At 37.5% G+C, this 15,330-nt stretch overlaps 4 protein-coding genes across 9 annotated transcripts in view; 2 read left to right on the top strand and 2 right to left on the bottom strand.

Annotated features, from left to right (window-relative positions):
- LOC128885005 (ankyrin repeat domain-containing protein 6) overlaps nucleotides 1–7,361 on the top strand; it is a 157,752-nt gene extending 150,391 nt beyond the window's left edge. For all 6 annotated transcript variants that reach the window (XM_054138741.1, XM_054138739.1, XM_054138738.1 and 3 more), the window contains 6 exons: nucleotides 1,991–2,200; nucleotides 2,529–2,627; nucleotides 3,262–4,440; nucleotides 5,371–5,644; nucleotides 5,985–6,224; nucleotides 6,900–7,361. In XM_054138741.1, the coding sequence (XP_053994716.1) occupies nucleotides 1,991–2,200; nucleotides 2,529–2,627; nucleotides 3,262–4,440; nucleotides 5,371–5,644; nucleotides 5,985–6,224; nucleotides 6,900–7,063 (2,166 nt within the window). In that variant the 3' untranslated portion in view covers nucleotides 7,064–7,361. The remainder of the gene's footprint in view (nucleotides 1–1,990; nucleotides 2,201–2,528; nucleotides 2,628–3,261; nucleotides 4,441–5,370; nucleotides 5,645–5,984; nucleotides 6,225–6,899) is intronic.
- A 191-nt stretch (nucleotides 7,362–7,552) lies between these two features.
- LOC128885007 (CDK5RAP1-like protein) lies at nucleotides 7,553–10,595 on the bottom strand. Its single transcript, XM_054138744.1, has 6 exons — nucleotides 10,019–10,595; nucleotides 9,430–9,868; nucleotides 8,855–9,175; nucleotides 8,372–8,693; nucleotides 8,111–8,260; nucleotides 7,553–7,971 (listed from the first exon to the last, which is right to left on the bottom strand). Exons 1-6 carry the CDS (start codon nucleotides 10,347–10,349, stop codon nucleotides 7,744–7,746), a joined length of 1,791 nt encoding a protein of 596 aa, XP_053994719.1. The 5' UTR covers nucleotides 10,350–10,595; the 3' UTR covers nucleotides 7,553–7,743.
- Nucleotides 10,596–10,863: 268 nt separating this feature from the next.
- LOC128884815 (60S ribosomal protein L36) lies at nucleotides 10,864–11,952 on the bottom strand. Its single transcript, XM_054138456.1, has 4 exons — nucleotides 11,815–11,952; nucleotides 11,505–11,631; nucleotides 11,080–11,214; nucleotides 10,864–11,008 (listed from the first exon to the last, which is right to left on the bottom strand). The coding sequence occupies exons 2-4, from the start codon at nucleotides 11,628–11,630 to the stop codon at nucleotides 10,922–10,924; spliced, it is 348 nt and encodes a 115-aa protein (XP_053994431.1). The 5' UTR covers nucleotide 11,631; nucleotides 11,815–11,952; the 3' UTR covers nucleotides 10,864–10,921.
- Nucleotides 11,953–12,232: 280 nt separating this feature from the next.
- On the top strand, nucleotides 12,233–15,262 carry LOC128884811 (conserved oligomeric Golgi complex subunit 3). The gene is made up of 2 exons (XM_054138453.1): nucleotides 12,233–14,835; nucleotides 14,914–15,262. The coding sequence occupies exon 1, from the start codon at nucleotides 12,429–12,431 to the stop codon at nucleotides 14,823–14,825; it is 2,397 nt and encodes a 798-aa protein (XP_053994428.1). The 5' UTR covers nucleotides 12,233–12,428; the 3' UTR covers nucleotides 14,826–14,835; nucleotides 14,914–15,262.
- Nucleotides 15,263–15,330: the final 68 nt, after the last annotated feature.

The raw sequence follows: 15,330 nt of genomic DNA, 5'->3' as shown, positions 1-15,330 counted from the left end.
CTCTGAATTTTTATTTTTATTTGCAGCTGTACAAACTCTTCTCGTACACTCTTGGTGTCTTCGTATGTTATCTTTTTAGATGTACGTATGTATGAAATTCTCCGTTTCGACCATTTATATTAGCAACGTAGGTACGTGTGCTTTTCTTTCAATCGGTACACTAAAATTTTTCAAAATTTCAAATGTTTCGGTTGGAGGTAACGGAATCTAACATAAACGCCCACTGTCGCCTCTCGACCACGAGCCCTCAGGGGCTGTAGCGTGCGAATATGCAGCTGCGGTAGGGGCTTAGCAACCCCGAGGTACTCTAACTAGATGGTGGGTCCCAACAGACGTGTACAAAAAACAAGACCAACGTAAATGTACCGTACAGAGTTGCGATAAGGCGAACTGAGCCAAAATTAAGGAGTTATGTAAGGGAAAGTAATGTCAGGAAGAATAGAAATAATTGTATCGTGATGTATGGATCAAGTGCAATAGCTGAAGCGACAGTTACGCACTTAAAAAAACTCTAAACAAGCAAGCCTCTCGAGCGCAAATGGCTATACCATAATATTCAAAACCAACGATTTACTCCAGAAGATCCATTTATCACAAGATCCCGTTCGACCAACTACTACGTAACAAATTTGAGAGTCTGACAAGCTCAGTCCCGTCGTGGCACAAATGCCAATGATCCGATTACGTCTTCGACTAATAACAGTATTCCATTTAAATCGAATAGAGTGCAAAAAAAGCGAACGACGCGGAGCGAAACGCAAATCGCGTCGTTCCGTGGCTACGAATCCGCAAAATGGCATATCGTGGACGTTTATCCCGACGAGTGGCGCACGAAACGGCCCCGTACGCGCTCACGCACGGGGCTGATCTAAATTGAATAGACACTTTGTGATGTAGTGCGCGACGTTACCCGCCCTGAAGGGAACCGCCCACGATAAGCTTCGCTGGCTGGATCCCCGGCCACGTTCGAAAGGTTCACATCTCCATTACCTGGGCTCCCCTTTCGAGTCGTTTACGTGTTCGTGAGGCTCTCTAGCCACGCGATTGACATGTTTACCGAGCGGCAAATATAATTCTTGCGGAGATAACGCGGGGACACAAGAAAGCAGCGAGGCTGGCAAATGTGTCTGATGACTCGACGTTAAACGATGATTTAACGTATGGGACGTGTCGTGTTCGAGTGGGAATAGATTCTAGGGGAAGTAACTTGAATCGAAGAAAATGTAACGTGCTGGAATTCGAGGAGTTTGGATTATTGTAATGGTGGGAGGAAAGGTGTAGGCGGTAGGTGCGAGAATGCTAGGTTCTATAGTTTCTACACGATATAGTCTGACTGTTCTTTCTTCGGAATGCTTGCTGCAATTCATCCCACATAGTTGGAATGATTATGATCAAACTGGAATTTTATGCATTAGGACGTACCCAAAATCCTTAAAAATTGGGATGAAACCATTGTACGAGTAACACAAAAAGAATGACAAACTAGTCGAAACGACGACATCTTCAACTAATTTTAGACTTATTACAATCGCTAACAAGTTTCTCATTTCCAGGAGCACTTTCACTCCCCGTTAAAAATTGATCAGTATCAAAAGTCTTCACATATCGCCCACTTTAAAGGACGATGGCACTAACGATACCAACGACATCAAACCACTATCTCTCTGGCTCTTTCGTGAACGCAATTTGTCGCGTGCACCGATTACGCCTTGCACACGGGAAAGTAAACCAATTAATCGATACCGGCGAGCGATCGACGGCTGCCTCGATATGCAACGAAAGGAATCCGTGATTAACGATCCGCGTCGTTTTGGCCGATTTCGTTGGTATCTGATTCGCTGGAAAGTTGCTGCGGCGTGACGTACATTTTAGTCGTTTTTCATTCGCTCGGATCAGTTCTATTTCGCTCGACCGGTGAGCTTTGATCGATCGGTATCGGGACGAGTCAGGTTCGACGAGGTTGTTCCATCAATCGACGTGCGTGTTTCAGCATGGAAATTCAGCGCTGCACGAGGCATCCTGGCGAGGGTACAGCCGAACCGTGGCCGCCCTGGCGAAGGCCCTCGGGACGCAACGTGCCCCTCTGCACGCGAGGAATCTCGCTGGATTCGCGCCGCTTCACCTCGCCTGCCAAAACGGCCACAACCAAAGCTGCCGCGAACTCCTCCTGGCGGGGTGCAATCCTGACCTTCAAAACAACGTGAGTAATAGGCCACCGCGTGTTGGCGCTTTTACCTCGGCGCCTGGGGACTGTATCGCACGGAAGAGGCTACCGTACCGTACCGTACCGTACCGTACCGTAAATTAGTTTTTTGGAAATTAATAGGTCGATGCATAATTATACAGCGTTTTTCTTTTCGTGACATTCTGTCTATGTCTATTCTCGATTACCGAAGCTTTTTTACCGTCCGGCCGTATGTCTGCCCTTAGCCACCACAGCAAAGAACCATAGTTCGGACAATAAAGGGACATTTACTTTGTACGTGTGTCAACGGAAAGTCTTGGACGTGTGAAATTTCTTTTTGCAGTATGGAGACACGCCTCTTCACACATCCGCACGATACGGGCACGCTGGTGTCACGCGTATTCTAATTTCTGCGCTATGCCGAGTCTCGGACCAAAATAAAGTAAGTGGCAACTACTGTTTGCGACTACAGTAGCTTCCTAATCCCTCGTAATTGAAGATAGTACTATGCTTGCGAACTGAAATGCTGTTGCACTTTACGAATGGAACCTTCAAATCTGATACAGCCTAGTTTGGCTGATACCTTCCATGCTCGTAGTCATTTATTAATTATACTGTATCTTTTAGTATATGAAATATAGATATAGACTTTTATCTATAAAATAGTGCTCGAATTTTAATATTTCACTAATCTATCTTGAAGTTACTACCATTTGAAGTTACTACCATTTGAAGTCATCGTTATATTTCCGAATAAATAACTGCGAGTTGATGATTCCTCAAGACCCAACAAATAATGCCTCATCGATAACGTAGATACCTGAGCTACCTCAAAATTGACCAAGTTCTACTATCCACCTTTACACTGTCGAGTACCCAAAGTGTCAAAGAAGTGCATAACCCTATCCTCAACGTCCTCCCACATACGCAACAAAAAGTAAGTCAGAACTTACGTCCAATGCCACTCACTGTTCGTCCAACTACGACCACAAATGGTCTGGCAATTTGCGCGTACGAAACCACAAATCCCCAACCGAAACGCAAAGATCCTGTTTAACGAACGTCTCTAAACGCAGAACGGCGACACGGCGTTGCACATCGCCGCGGCGATGGGCCGTCGAAAGCTGACGAGGATCCTGCTGGAGGCTGGCTGCGACCGTAGCCTACGTAACAAACAAGGAGAGACCGCGAAGGACATAGCCAGGCGCAAGAACCTGACGGAGATACTCGAGATAATCAGTAAAGCGCGAAGCAAGAGCAGAACGCGAAGCAAGAGCCGCGAGGAGGACGGCGTAGCGTCTGGCTCGGCCTCAGCCAACGCCATCGCCGCGGACAAGGTCGATGGGAAGAGCAACAAGAGCGAGAAGAAGCGAGAGAAGACTGGTAGTGGTACCAGCGGCAGTAGGGACAGTTGCACGAAGAAGGAGAAAAAGAAGCACAAATCGTCCGGCAAGCAGAACAAGGTCCACTTCGAGAAGGCCGTGATGGGTAGACAGTGGTCGCCGTACGGGTGCCACTACTACCCCGATCCGGAAGCGTTCCCCCAGCCCCGTTTGGATTCCCTGCCACCGGATCCGTTGGGCCGTGGCGAACAGTACTACCTAGACCTGGCAGGGAACATCAGAAAGGGACCGGTGGGAGTGGGCTACACCTGCTATTGCGCGCCGTTCTTCAGGCACATGGAGGCCAAGCTCGAGAGGGACAAAGCTGAGCTGAAAGCGCACATTGATCAGGCCCACGAGAGGCTGGACCTGAAGGTGGCCAATCTCGAGAGGAGGACCAGGGGACAGATCTCCGAGCTGACCAGATGCGTGGCGGCGGAGAGGTCCAGGTGCGACGAGAGGCACACCCACCTGCAGCAACGTTTAGCTCGCGGTGGCAGAGGCAGACACAGCGAGCGACCGGCCAAAGCGTCGTTCGCCAACGATCAGTCGTTCCCACCGGCCCGTGCCAGGTCGCTCGAGGATTTACTGGACGACAGACCGCACGACAGGAGCTTCGAGATCCCAGGCGAGACGCCCATACACCGTGGCAGCCTGGACGATCTCGATATACCAGCCATACCGAGGCTCAGCAAATCCATGAGGGATCTCCCGTCGGGTTCCGGTGTCTCGAGGTCAACGCTGAGGGTGCTCGACGTTCCAGCCAGGCTGAACGAGACGTTCGACGGGGTGATCAAGCAGGATCGCAGCTCGCCTCTCGGGGCTGCATCCTCGCCATCGATCGGGTCCAGGCAGCAGGTCCATCAGCAGCGCGTAAGTGCGGAATTCGTGGTATTTTTTGTTAGATATAATAGAACAGACTCTGGGAAAAATAACGTTTGAATGGTAGTTGAATAAAAACGACGTGTAGCGTTTAATTCGTAATGTTTATTCATTTGAACAAATATTAGAGTCATTTCGTGCTGAATAGATCTTTTTCTATATCGAACGATATGTCTTGTATTGATTTTGATGGAATTGTAATAGCTTGTAGTCCACATGGAATTGTGGGAGGTTTAAGTCATCGCTTTGATGGCTTTGAAATTGTTTATTAAATACTGGACATTGAAATGCTTCATCAATTATTACTCGTTGAACAATTTCACTCGTTTTAGAGTAAAATTATCAAGTTCTGCTATTTAATTAATGAATAATGAGAAAAAAGTTTACCTTTCATTCTTTATTCAGAATTTTTATCTAAATTATAAGTTTGCACATCTCTCCCACAGTGTTACCCGGAAGTGTTTGATTAAGCTCCAGGCTTAATGACACCCTGCGGTTCGGCGCGCTGGTAATCGCGTTTGAGTGGGAGATTAAATCGCTGACGTCTTCAACTTCTTAAAATTCTCGCTCTGTTTAACGATATAGAATCAAAGACTAGGAAATTGCTTTTCAGACATTACTGAATTACTGTTACGAGTACTGTTCACGTTTGCGATAAATAAAAATTTGTTTGGCAACTGACGTAAGAAATAGTAGAATTGTTGAATTAAGTGGGGCGCTGCCAGCTGCTTGTACACTTTTCTCAGCTATCCCTTACCCGATCTTTCAAAAAACACTCAAAAAAAAAAACAGAACGACTTCGAAAAAAATGTTTAAAGAACCGTGTTATTACCGCAGCGTTCAGATTTCTGTATCGCGATAAAGTTTTCTGCGTAATAATTTTGTTCGAAATTCAGAAAAGTTGCGATCGTGAATTGGCAGGATCATTCGTCTCGGGAGCATGGCATGAACTCCTGCCAAGAGGAGGGCAACGCGACGCGGAAGAGCGACGACAACTTGAACGAGTGGAGATCGTCGGGACGACGGAGCGTTCACGAGATGATCAAGAGATTTCAGCAAGTACCTGGCATGCACAATGGTTGGCGAGGTCCTCGTTCAGGAAGCAGCGAACCAACCAGCCCCGAGCACAGTCAGTGTTCCCAAAATCAGAGGGTCCAGCCCCAGGGAGGCGTTGGAAACGGTTGGCATGGCGAAGGTATTTTACCAGAGAGTCTTGTTCGTTGAGTCGTTGTTGCGTTCGAAGCAAAAATCTGCAAAAAAGAAATTTTATCCTCATTGGAATAAGTTTCCTGAAGAGGATTTACGACGAGTTTAAAGAATATCACACATTGATGCTGAATAATCAGTTTATCGCTCGTAAAGAGAGTTGATTAAAGGTATATGTTTTACTTAGTTTCTAATTTCTAAAAATCACACGGTATAAAGTAGCAAATAATGTGTATGGAAATATCCTCGTCGAGTTGCTGAAAAATTCCATTCGTCGTTGTAATAAATTTTGGAAATTTTTTCTTGAACTTATCGGGTGTTAAACATAGGTAACGACAGCGAGAGCAGCGAGGGGGATGACGACGAGCAACCGGAAGCACTTAGCGGTGGGATCTCTGGAAAAGGAGTGATATCGGAGCACGTGCATTACGACAGCATAGCCAGAATGCCATATAGATCCCGTAATGCAGTTTATAGCCCGACACCGCCTTTGCATGATGCGCACAATGATTCAGGATATAGTACCCGCATGTACGGTTCCAGTAAAGGTGCTTCTCCTTCGTTATCAGGTAAAAGTATTATATCTGTTATTTATGTTGATAATACGTTCCTCTTACCGTTAAATAGATAACTACTTTGCAAACTGTCTCCTATATTTCTATACTTTTTATACCACTGTGTGTACCTATATCTCAATCTGTGTATATTTACTTTGTTAAGACTATTTGGAAATGGTGAATAACGTTGATATAAACGATGACAATGATATCTTAAAGCTTATTTCAAATACTTGTTACTTCGAATAAACAGATTTTTTGATTATTTCCTAATAAACTTGGGGAAAACCAAGAACTGAAATATTTGAAACAGTTATTCCTCATTTTCATTTCGAATAATATTTACCCAGATTCTGTTCCTATCTGTACACTTTTCGCTATATTTTCATACATCACTATGTCTCTCCATTCTTCTACATTTCTATACGTTTATACCTCTACTCGTGGACTTCTATGCCTTAATATCATACGTATTTTCAATATAATATTTCTGTTTTAGTATTTTCTATTTACTATTGCTGCTTCACTATGTCTATAATTTTCATACGTTCTCCAAGTCTTCTCTATTCGCATTAAATTAAGTCAAACGTGCCAGATACAATTAAATGCAAATTATCCTGTTTTTAATTGAAAATTAATTTCATTTTGATTCTAGCATCTTTACATAAATACATTGTCACCTTCTAGGTCAACTGGAATGCGACGTGATTCTGCCGACCACACCGAACACATTTCCCAGCGGTGAACAACTGGCTGCACTGTTGGAGCAACCCAGGAACCACGATCTCACGGTCTACGAACGCGGTGCCGACAATGTTGTCATTAACATCGGAACCGCGAGTCTCGTTTAAGAGATACTTCCAAAGACATCGACTTCGCATAATTTCATGATACCTACTCAGGTGTTTATACGATAACATAAATATCGTGTACAAATCAAACTGTTCATACTATTAGGCAATAATTATGTACAAAATAATTTTTGTTTAAAGATCGAAGTATTCTGGTTTCGTAAATAGTTTATGGTGAAACGTTGATAAAATTATGATAAACTATGATAAACTGGAAGATGTAAATTCCTTGTAGCAATAGAAATTCACTGGTTGGAATTCTATCTATTTTTGAAAGACGTATGGCAAAATACCTGTTACAGAAGTTGATTAGTATGAAACCTTAGTTACGTAGTAAATTCTTTGTTTTATCATTATGTACATGTATATCCTTTTGAAAAAATCATCATTCGCATCATCATTAGAGTAGGAAATGTGTTATGTACCTACGTATAGATTGCCATGTTCCACGAAATTAGGTTCAATTATATCTATTTATTATATAATAACAATACATGTATCATAGTATGTACATGCCTGTTTTTGTTAACAATAGTATCACTATACTAGTGAATATCTCAATTTAGTTTTGTACGATTCATTAGATTTTATTTGTCTCGTTCCAAAACTAAATGTACTATGCAGCGATAGGTGCAATTAAATAACAAATGAAGATTTTGGCCACTAGTGTCCTGTTTTACTTATAGTACAGATGACAATGCAAATTCTGTTATCGATGAATGATACAAAGGTACACCTGTTAAGGTATTCACATTAGCATTTTGAATTTCTACAGCAACATAATCACCATTTTTTATGGGTTGTTTCATATTAGAATATTTATCAGTAGGTATATCCATAGTCGGAATTATCACTCGCGTGTTACCATCGTTCCTTCCTTGAAGATACTCCTCTGATCGCCTGCTGGCCTAAAATTAAAATCAAAATTGCTTAATCTTTATTAGCGACAAAATTGGTTTTCTCTCAAATTTGTTTAATTATTGTACCACGTGGTACAATTATTGTTATAATATAGTTTTATTATTATAGATTATAAAATTGTTTTACCCCCTCTACAAGTACAAGTTGCACCTGTCCAATCTGTAATTTATTTAATTCCTCCGAAGTGGGCATACATGTTGAAATCATTCGTTCGAGTCGTTTTTGTTTTACAATTGGTTCTACATTGTCCTCATAGCGACGATGTGCGGTAGTTTTCTGAAAGTAATTCAACATTTTGTAGTGATAAATACTTCGTCCATAGAATATAATATAATCTACACGTATCGTCGAATGTTAATTGAAGAAATGTATGTAAATAAAAAGTACCTCCCGCATGCTATACGAAAATAAGTATGCTTTGTTATATTTCACTAATCGTATCAACGATAGTGTATCTTGAAATTGTTCTTCAGTCTCACCACAGAATCCAGCAATAAAATCGCTGGAGAGACTTATATTTGGAAGAATATCACGTATATGGTGCACCAAATCTAAATATGCTTCTCGCGTATATCCCCTCCTCATTCTTTCCAAAACAACAGAATTGCCACTTTGAGCAGGTAAATGTATTTGCTTACAAATGTTCGACCTCTCAGCTATCAATTGCAAAACTTCATCGGGAAAGTCTTTAGGATGCGGTGATGTGAATCTAAAAATGACTTTTGATTAAAATTGCCCCTTAGACTAAATCAGACTACTTCAAAAAAAAGATAGGACAAATTTTATTCGAATGAATATAAAGGATATCTTTATCTAAATAAGAGTCTTGCTCATTTCTGATTTAAAGTACAATAATGGAACATTCATTACCTTATCCTCATTTCTGGATTAATACGAGAAACTTCATCTAATAAATCGCTAAACCTGCGACCTCCTTTTTTAGTTTTATATACAGTTTTGAAACCTCTGGCAAGATGAGTTTCTACATCATTAACCATATAAAATTCTGATTGCGACATGTCCCTGTAACTATTTACATTCTGCCCAAGTAATGTTACCTCCTTTACACCATCATCTGACAAGGATTGAATCTCTTTTATTATACTGCTAATTGGTCGCGACCTTTCTCTTCCTCGTGTAAATGGTACGATGCAGTATGTGCACATATTATCGCAACCTCGCATTATTGAACTAGAAAAATAATTTTAGGCAATTATTAATTATGATAATATTATAATACAATGTATGTGACTGGCTCCTAAGAATGGAATTTCTTATGGATAAAAAATGGATTTTTTAACTTTAATAGTTCTTGGGGTTCTCAAGACTTTGAACCCTCCACTTTCAAATAAACTAGTTTACATTTAAAACTTTCTAACTTCTCTTTTCTTGAGAGCTCTTCACATATAATATTATAATTGATATAAAAGAGATTATGACATTACACAAATGCACTACGGGAGTCTGAATTCAGTCTTACTGGTGTAATGTCTGCATATGTTTCATCAAATGATAAAACAACATTAACAGCAGTTTCATTATCCGGTTGAGACAGAAGTCGTGGTAAATCCTTGTAACTGTCTGGACCAGCTATAACATCGACTAGTCGTCCCTTTTCTAAGATTTTCGTTTTCAAACGTTCTGCCATACATCCTAATAAACCAATCTTCATGGTAGGCCTCCTTTTTCTTCTCATGCCATTTAAACCCTCTAGTTTGTTCCATACTTTCTGTTCTGCGTTATCTCTGATAGAACATGTAATGAGTAGGATTATATTAGCACTTTCTATGTCTTCTGTTTTCTTATAACCATGTGTTTTGAGAATAGACCAAATTATCTCTGTGTCATTAACATTCATTTGACATCCATAAACTTCAAAATATACTGAAATTACAATTAATAAAATTAATAGTTAATACTTTTATTTTGAAATATTTTGAGTATCACATTTATAAAAATTATTAAATACTGATCTGTATGTTCTTTTATCTGATATAATTACACAATTATAGATACTTATGTATAGTTGTTTACCTTTTTGGTTACGAGCTTCGATGTCTTTCGCATAAGGAATACTTGGTGCGATAATAGGATCATTAGAAACTGGAGAATTACTTGTTATAAAATCTCTTAATGACGGTCCACTTTTTGGCAGAACTCTGAATTGTTTCAGATCGGATATAGGTTTTTGACTGTTATTAACCTCAAATTGAATAGCAGTTGCGTGTAATCTTCGACGGTGTAAATTATATTGAAGTACATTCTTATATTTAACGGAATATTTTTCAATTAACCATTTCCTCGACGAATTATGATACGTTTCAAGTGGTTTGATTTGTTTTAACGAATGTGTTATACTCTTCATACTTACACTTGATACAAGTGTACAATTCACGTGTAATGCATTAAACAATAATTTATAAATTATTGAAGGATAAATTGACACAAATATGCATTTATATTATTTTGCACGAACTAGTTTAAATAATTAAAGTGATACTTGTTCTTCGCTTAGATTCAATTACGTAAATTGAAGAGATGTTCATAAATAGGTTATGTATTACGAAATTATTGTCATCAAGTACTAAGCATCAAATACAAATAATATATTATTGAATTTTTATAACATTCATACTTTCCCCATTTCAATAAAAATTAATGTCTTATGTGTATCTGTATAAAAATGTCTACTTCAGTAGCAATGATTCATAAACAATATTTGAAGATAGATATTGCTATAATATAATTCTCTATTTACATTGGATCATTTAGTATCCTATTTATTTTCAATCTTTTTGTTCTTAATAGTTTAGATTTTCTAGCACTTATATTAGAGAGGGTCTGGTAGTGATGATAATTTTTGAAGGAAATAATGAATAGCGCCTTTTTTGAACATACTTTATTAATATGTTATATTACAAAAATTTAATGTGTTACTTAATGGTGGGCAGCTGCTTTCCTCATTTGTACAAGGATGTTTCCAAGTTCTTCACGTTTCCTTTTAGCTCTAATGTGCGTGCCCAGCTATAAAATTATTTATGATGTTACATATTTAATTTTACTATCAAAATGAAATAATTTGTTTTCATGCTTACCCTCCTCTTCAAGAATTTCAGAGCACGTTTATCCTTGGAAACTTTCAACAATTCCATAGCACGTTTTTCATATGGTGCATGACCAGTTACTTCACGGATCAAGTCTCTGACAAACTTACTGTGTTTAGTTTGCCTCTAAAAGTATAAAATTACAAGTAGTAAATATTAACTGGTGTTACACTATTAATTATTTCTAATTAGACATAATTATCAATTGCCAATTTTGAGAAGTTTTCGATCATAATGTACCATGTAACTTATATTTGTCTTAACTTTATGAAGTCTCAGATATTTCAAGTAGGTAGAATTTGTGACTCAAGCCTATTATGATATAGATATTTAATGCATTTAAACATATAAATGTTGGATGTAGAACACGACTAAGTACCAATACTGTAGTCTGTTTAACAACAATTAGTACTCACCCCCTTCAATCTAGCTGGCAAAACGCACACAGTCTTCTTCTTCTCATTTTTATTTTTTGCCACACGGATTTTGGTGGTTTTGTGGCCTTTATTAAGGCCTACCGCTAATTCGTACCTTGGAGCCATTCTGCAAAAATAACACGGTGACTTTCACAGGTTAGGTCACTAAACACAACAATGTAAAACAAATACCGCACGATAATATTACGCGTTTTACATTGCAATGTTTTATACGAGTATACATAACTACAGAAATATTATGTTTTAACTAGGATTGTAAGAATATTTAACGATTCAATATGACACAAACCTTCACGATTCAAACACATTCATAGAAGGAAATACGATCTCGTTTCCAACAGAAATTTTCCGATCGAGTTTTGTGCGCGTGCGCTATTATACAACTCACATATCTGATTTACAAAGAACGCGACAAAAATTAAAAATCAAATAAATATTAAGAAAAGTATAATAAATTTATTTAAAATATAACAAATTAATGTAGAAATGGGAAAGAACGAGTATTCCATAAACCTTTGGGTCAGTCATGAATTCTATGAAAATTACTGTTTGAAAAAACTTGTCGTAATATTATTTTTATTCTATGTAAAAAGTTTTTAAACAAAAAGATATTTACACTCATTCAGCAAGAAAGAAATTTTGTAAATAAAACCATGTAATTTACAACGGAATCTCCCTAGTGTGTCCAATTTCATGTTTGTCGGAGGACATACTGTATCGTAGTAAAGAATCTGTTTCAACTTCATGGTTATGATTCGTAACTGCTGCGGTGTCAGTTTTTGAAGTGAATTTTTTACCTTATATTACGAAGCGGTATGTTTGTAATATCCACGATTCTACTACTTTTCTCAAAAGTATTCATGTCGTAACATTTATTTCTACTGACAAGAAACCATATTCATAATGGTAAACATTCCGAATAACTTAACCAAATGGGATCTGTCAGAAGATCCACTTGCACCGCTGACCGATCGTCAAAAAGATTGTTTATTAAGCTTAGAAGAGGAATTATTTTCCGACAGTATTCTTACGACTGATAAACAAAACGATACCGTTCATATAAAAGATAATGAGAAATCAGTACAAATTGAACGGTACCAAGATCTGTTAGAACATTATGCTGCATTAGAAAAAAAGTGTATGGACCGAAAAGATATAAAATACATTATGTACCTCAATGAACTTGAGGCTAGACGACTGGAATGTCATGAACTTTGTCTCCAAATAGAAGAAGCATTAGAGGACTTCACGATGCTGTACAAACAATATTCAGAAGTTTCTGATAAAACTACATCTCTCTACAATGCTAGTGAACAGCTTGACTCTGATCAACGAAAATTAAATTCTACTATAGAGAACATTACTGAATACATAAAGTATTTCAAAGATATTGATTTGACAATGGAGAAATTAGAGGCACCCACACTATCAGTGAACAGTGAAATGTTCTTTAATATATTGGATAAAATTGATACAAATATAGATTTTGTGCAGAGCAATCCTTCATTTAAGGAAAGCAATACGTACTTAATTAAATATAAACATTGTCAGTCTAAGGCAATATCTATGATACAAAATTATGTTTTTAATTTATTTAGTAAAACTACAGAAAGTATTTTAAATTTGAGAGATAATGATAATTCCCAAGATAATGCAGATGCAGCTTTGGCACTTTTTTATGGAAGATTTCAAACTATTTTGTCAAAAGTTAGACCAGTTATAGAACAAATAGAAATAAAATCTTACAAACGACAAGAATATGATAGTTTATTGTCAGAGTGCCATCAATATTATTGGAGTCAAAGAGGATTGGTATTAGGCAGCAGTGTACAGAAATCTCTAACATCTGTAAAAGAGAAATATAATGGTGATCATTGTAGTTTGGTACGAAATTCATGTGCATTATTATTACATGCATCAATGGATGAATATAAATTATTTTATGAATTTTTCTCCAAGCCATCCAGTGGATTAACAGCATATCTTGAAAGTCTGTGTACTTCTTTGTATGATACACTCAGACCATTCATTATTCATATTAATCATTTAGAAACATTAGCTGAGATTTGTTGTATTTTGAGAATTGAAATGCTGGATGAGCATGTTCAAAATAATTTTGAACCCTTGGAAGGGTTTGGAAACATTTGTTTGCAATTATTGCACGATGTACAGGAGAGGCTCGTGTTTCGTGCGCAGCTTTATTTGCAGTCAGATGTTTTAAATTATAATCCATCTCCAGGTGATTTAGCATACCCAGAGAAATTAAAAATGATGGAAGACATAGCAGAATCGATACGAGAAGAGACTCGTCAAACAAATATGAAGAAACTATCCATATCATCTATGGATGATAATATTTCTGAGCCGATGATTTCCCGAAATCATATTATAATGGATTCTATTTATCAAAAAACACATATGGGCAACTCACCAGCAGACCTTCATGGAATGTGGTATCCTACTGTCCGTAGAACATTAGTTTGTTTGTCAAGATTGTATAGATGTGTAGACAAATCTGTCTTTCAGTCCTTGAGTCAAGAAGCAATATCTCTTTGCGTCCAAAGTATAGAGAATGCAAAGCAAGAAATTGAAAAGAGGGCAACATCTTTAGATGCAGAACTTTTCCAGATAAAACATTTGTTAATTCTGCGTGAGCAGATTGCACCTTTCCAAGTGGACTTCACTATAAAAGAATACAGTTTAGACTTTTCTAAAGTTAAGACAGCAGCATTTGGTTTATTAGAAAAAAGTTCACGAATTTTTACTCTGTCAAATAACGCTTTGTTAGAATTTTTATTAGAAGGTGCACCACAAATGAAAGAACAGTTAATAGATTCAAGGAAGCAAGTGGACAACAAGTTGAAATATACTTGCCAACGTCTTATACAGCATGCAACATTTTTGTTGGTTCATCCAGTTTTGAAATTACTGGAAAAAGAAAAGTTACATGTAAATACCAACACTCCAGATAAACCCCAAACACATGTTCTTGGGAGTCCACAAGATGTTGCAACAGTAATTAGCGAAGTTTTACGGATAATAAAATTTAAATGCCCTGAGGTCCAACAGCTGATGCAATTGTATCTATCCAATAAAGAGACAGAGTTTATTTTATTTAGACCAGTAAAAAATAATGTGTGTGCAGCGTTTACACAATTATATCAGATATTAAACAAATATTACAATGCAGAGGAACTGCTGTTAATTGCTTGTCCATTACCAGAACAAATTTCTGTTATATTGAGTTCATCCAGTCTGATTCATGGGAAAAATGCACAGACCTCTGCAAAGAAAACATAGCCAAAATGAGGTATCAGATTTTTGTAACTAGGTACTGTACATTAATGTTATTTTTAACTTGTAATCAAATTATAAATTTTTTTAACAGAGTATTTGCTTTTACAATAAATATTAATATATAATAAAGGTTTCACATTTTTATGTAAAATATATAGAATGTACATAAACGATGCAAATATCATACAAAATAGTTCGAATGCTTTACTGAAATTACACAAACTACTGTAATTTACGCTGTATCGTATTCTTGAAATTCAACAATATTTTAATCCTTTCTAATGTATTTTAAAAACGTGCAATTTTTGTATTATGGAACTGTACATATCTAAAATATTAAATTTCATTAAATACAACAAACTTCGTAATGCTTTCTGAAATCATATCTAAAGTTTAAGATAGATTTTTGCAAAAAATTGCTATAAACGTAATGTTTAAAACAAATAGCTATATATTTCGAACACTGGCGATTATTTTGCAGATTTCAGAATTACGTAACGTAATTAAT

The sequence above is a fragment of the Hylaeus volcanicus genome, chromosome 2, assembly GCF_026283585.1.
Source record: "Hylaeus volcanicus isolate JK05 chromosome 2, UHH_iyHylVolc1.0_haploid, whole genome shotgun sequence".
Taxonomy (NCBI): Eukaryota; Metazoa; Arthropoda; class Insecta; order Hymenoptera; family Colletidae; genus Hylaeus; species Hylaeus volcanicus.
The sequence above is the reverse complement of the archived record's forward strand: the minus strand, read 5'-3'. Positions and strand labels throughout refer to the sequence as shown.

Coding starts and splice junctions, on each gene's coding strand:
- LOC128885007 (XM_054138744.1), bottom strand. CDS start 10,349: ATGAAGAGTATAACACATTCGTTAAAACAAATCAAACCACTTGAAACG. Junction 9,869..10,018: donor CGAAGCTCGTAACCAAAAAG/GTAAACAACTAT, acceptor TTGTAATTTCAG/TATATTTTGAAGTTTATGGA. Junction 9,176..9,429: donor GACTCCCGTAGTGCATTTGT/GTAATGTCATAA, acceptor TTATTTTTCTAG/TTCAATAATGCGAGGTTGCG.
- LOC128884815 (XM_054138456.1), bottom strand. CDS start 11,630: ATGGCTCCAAGGTACGAATTAGCGGTAGGCCTTAATAAAGGCCACAAA. Junction 11,215..11,504: donor TGCCAGCTAGATTGAAGGGG/GTGAGTACTAAT, acceptor TTATACTTTTAG/AGGCAAACTAAACACAGTAA. Junction 11,009..11,079: donor TGAAATTCTTGAAGAGGAGG/GTAAGCATGAAA, acceptor ATAATTTTATAG/CTGGGCACGCACATTAGAGC.
- LOC128884811 (XM_054138453.1), top strand. CDS start 12,429: ATGGTAAACATTCCGAATAACTTAACCAAATGGGATCTGTCAGAAGAT.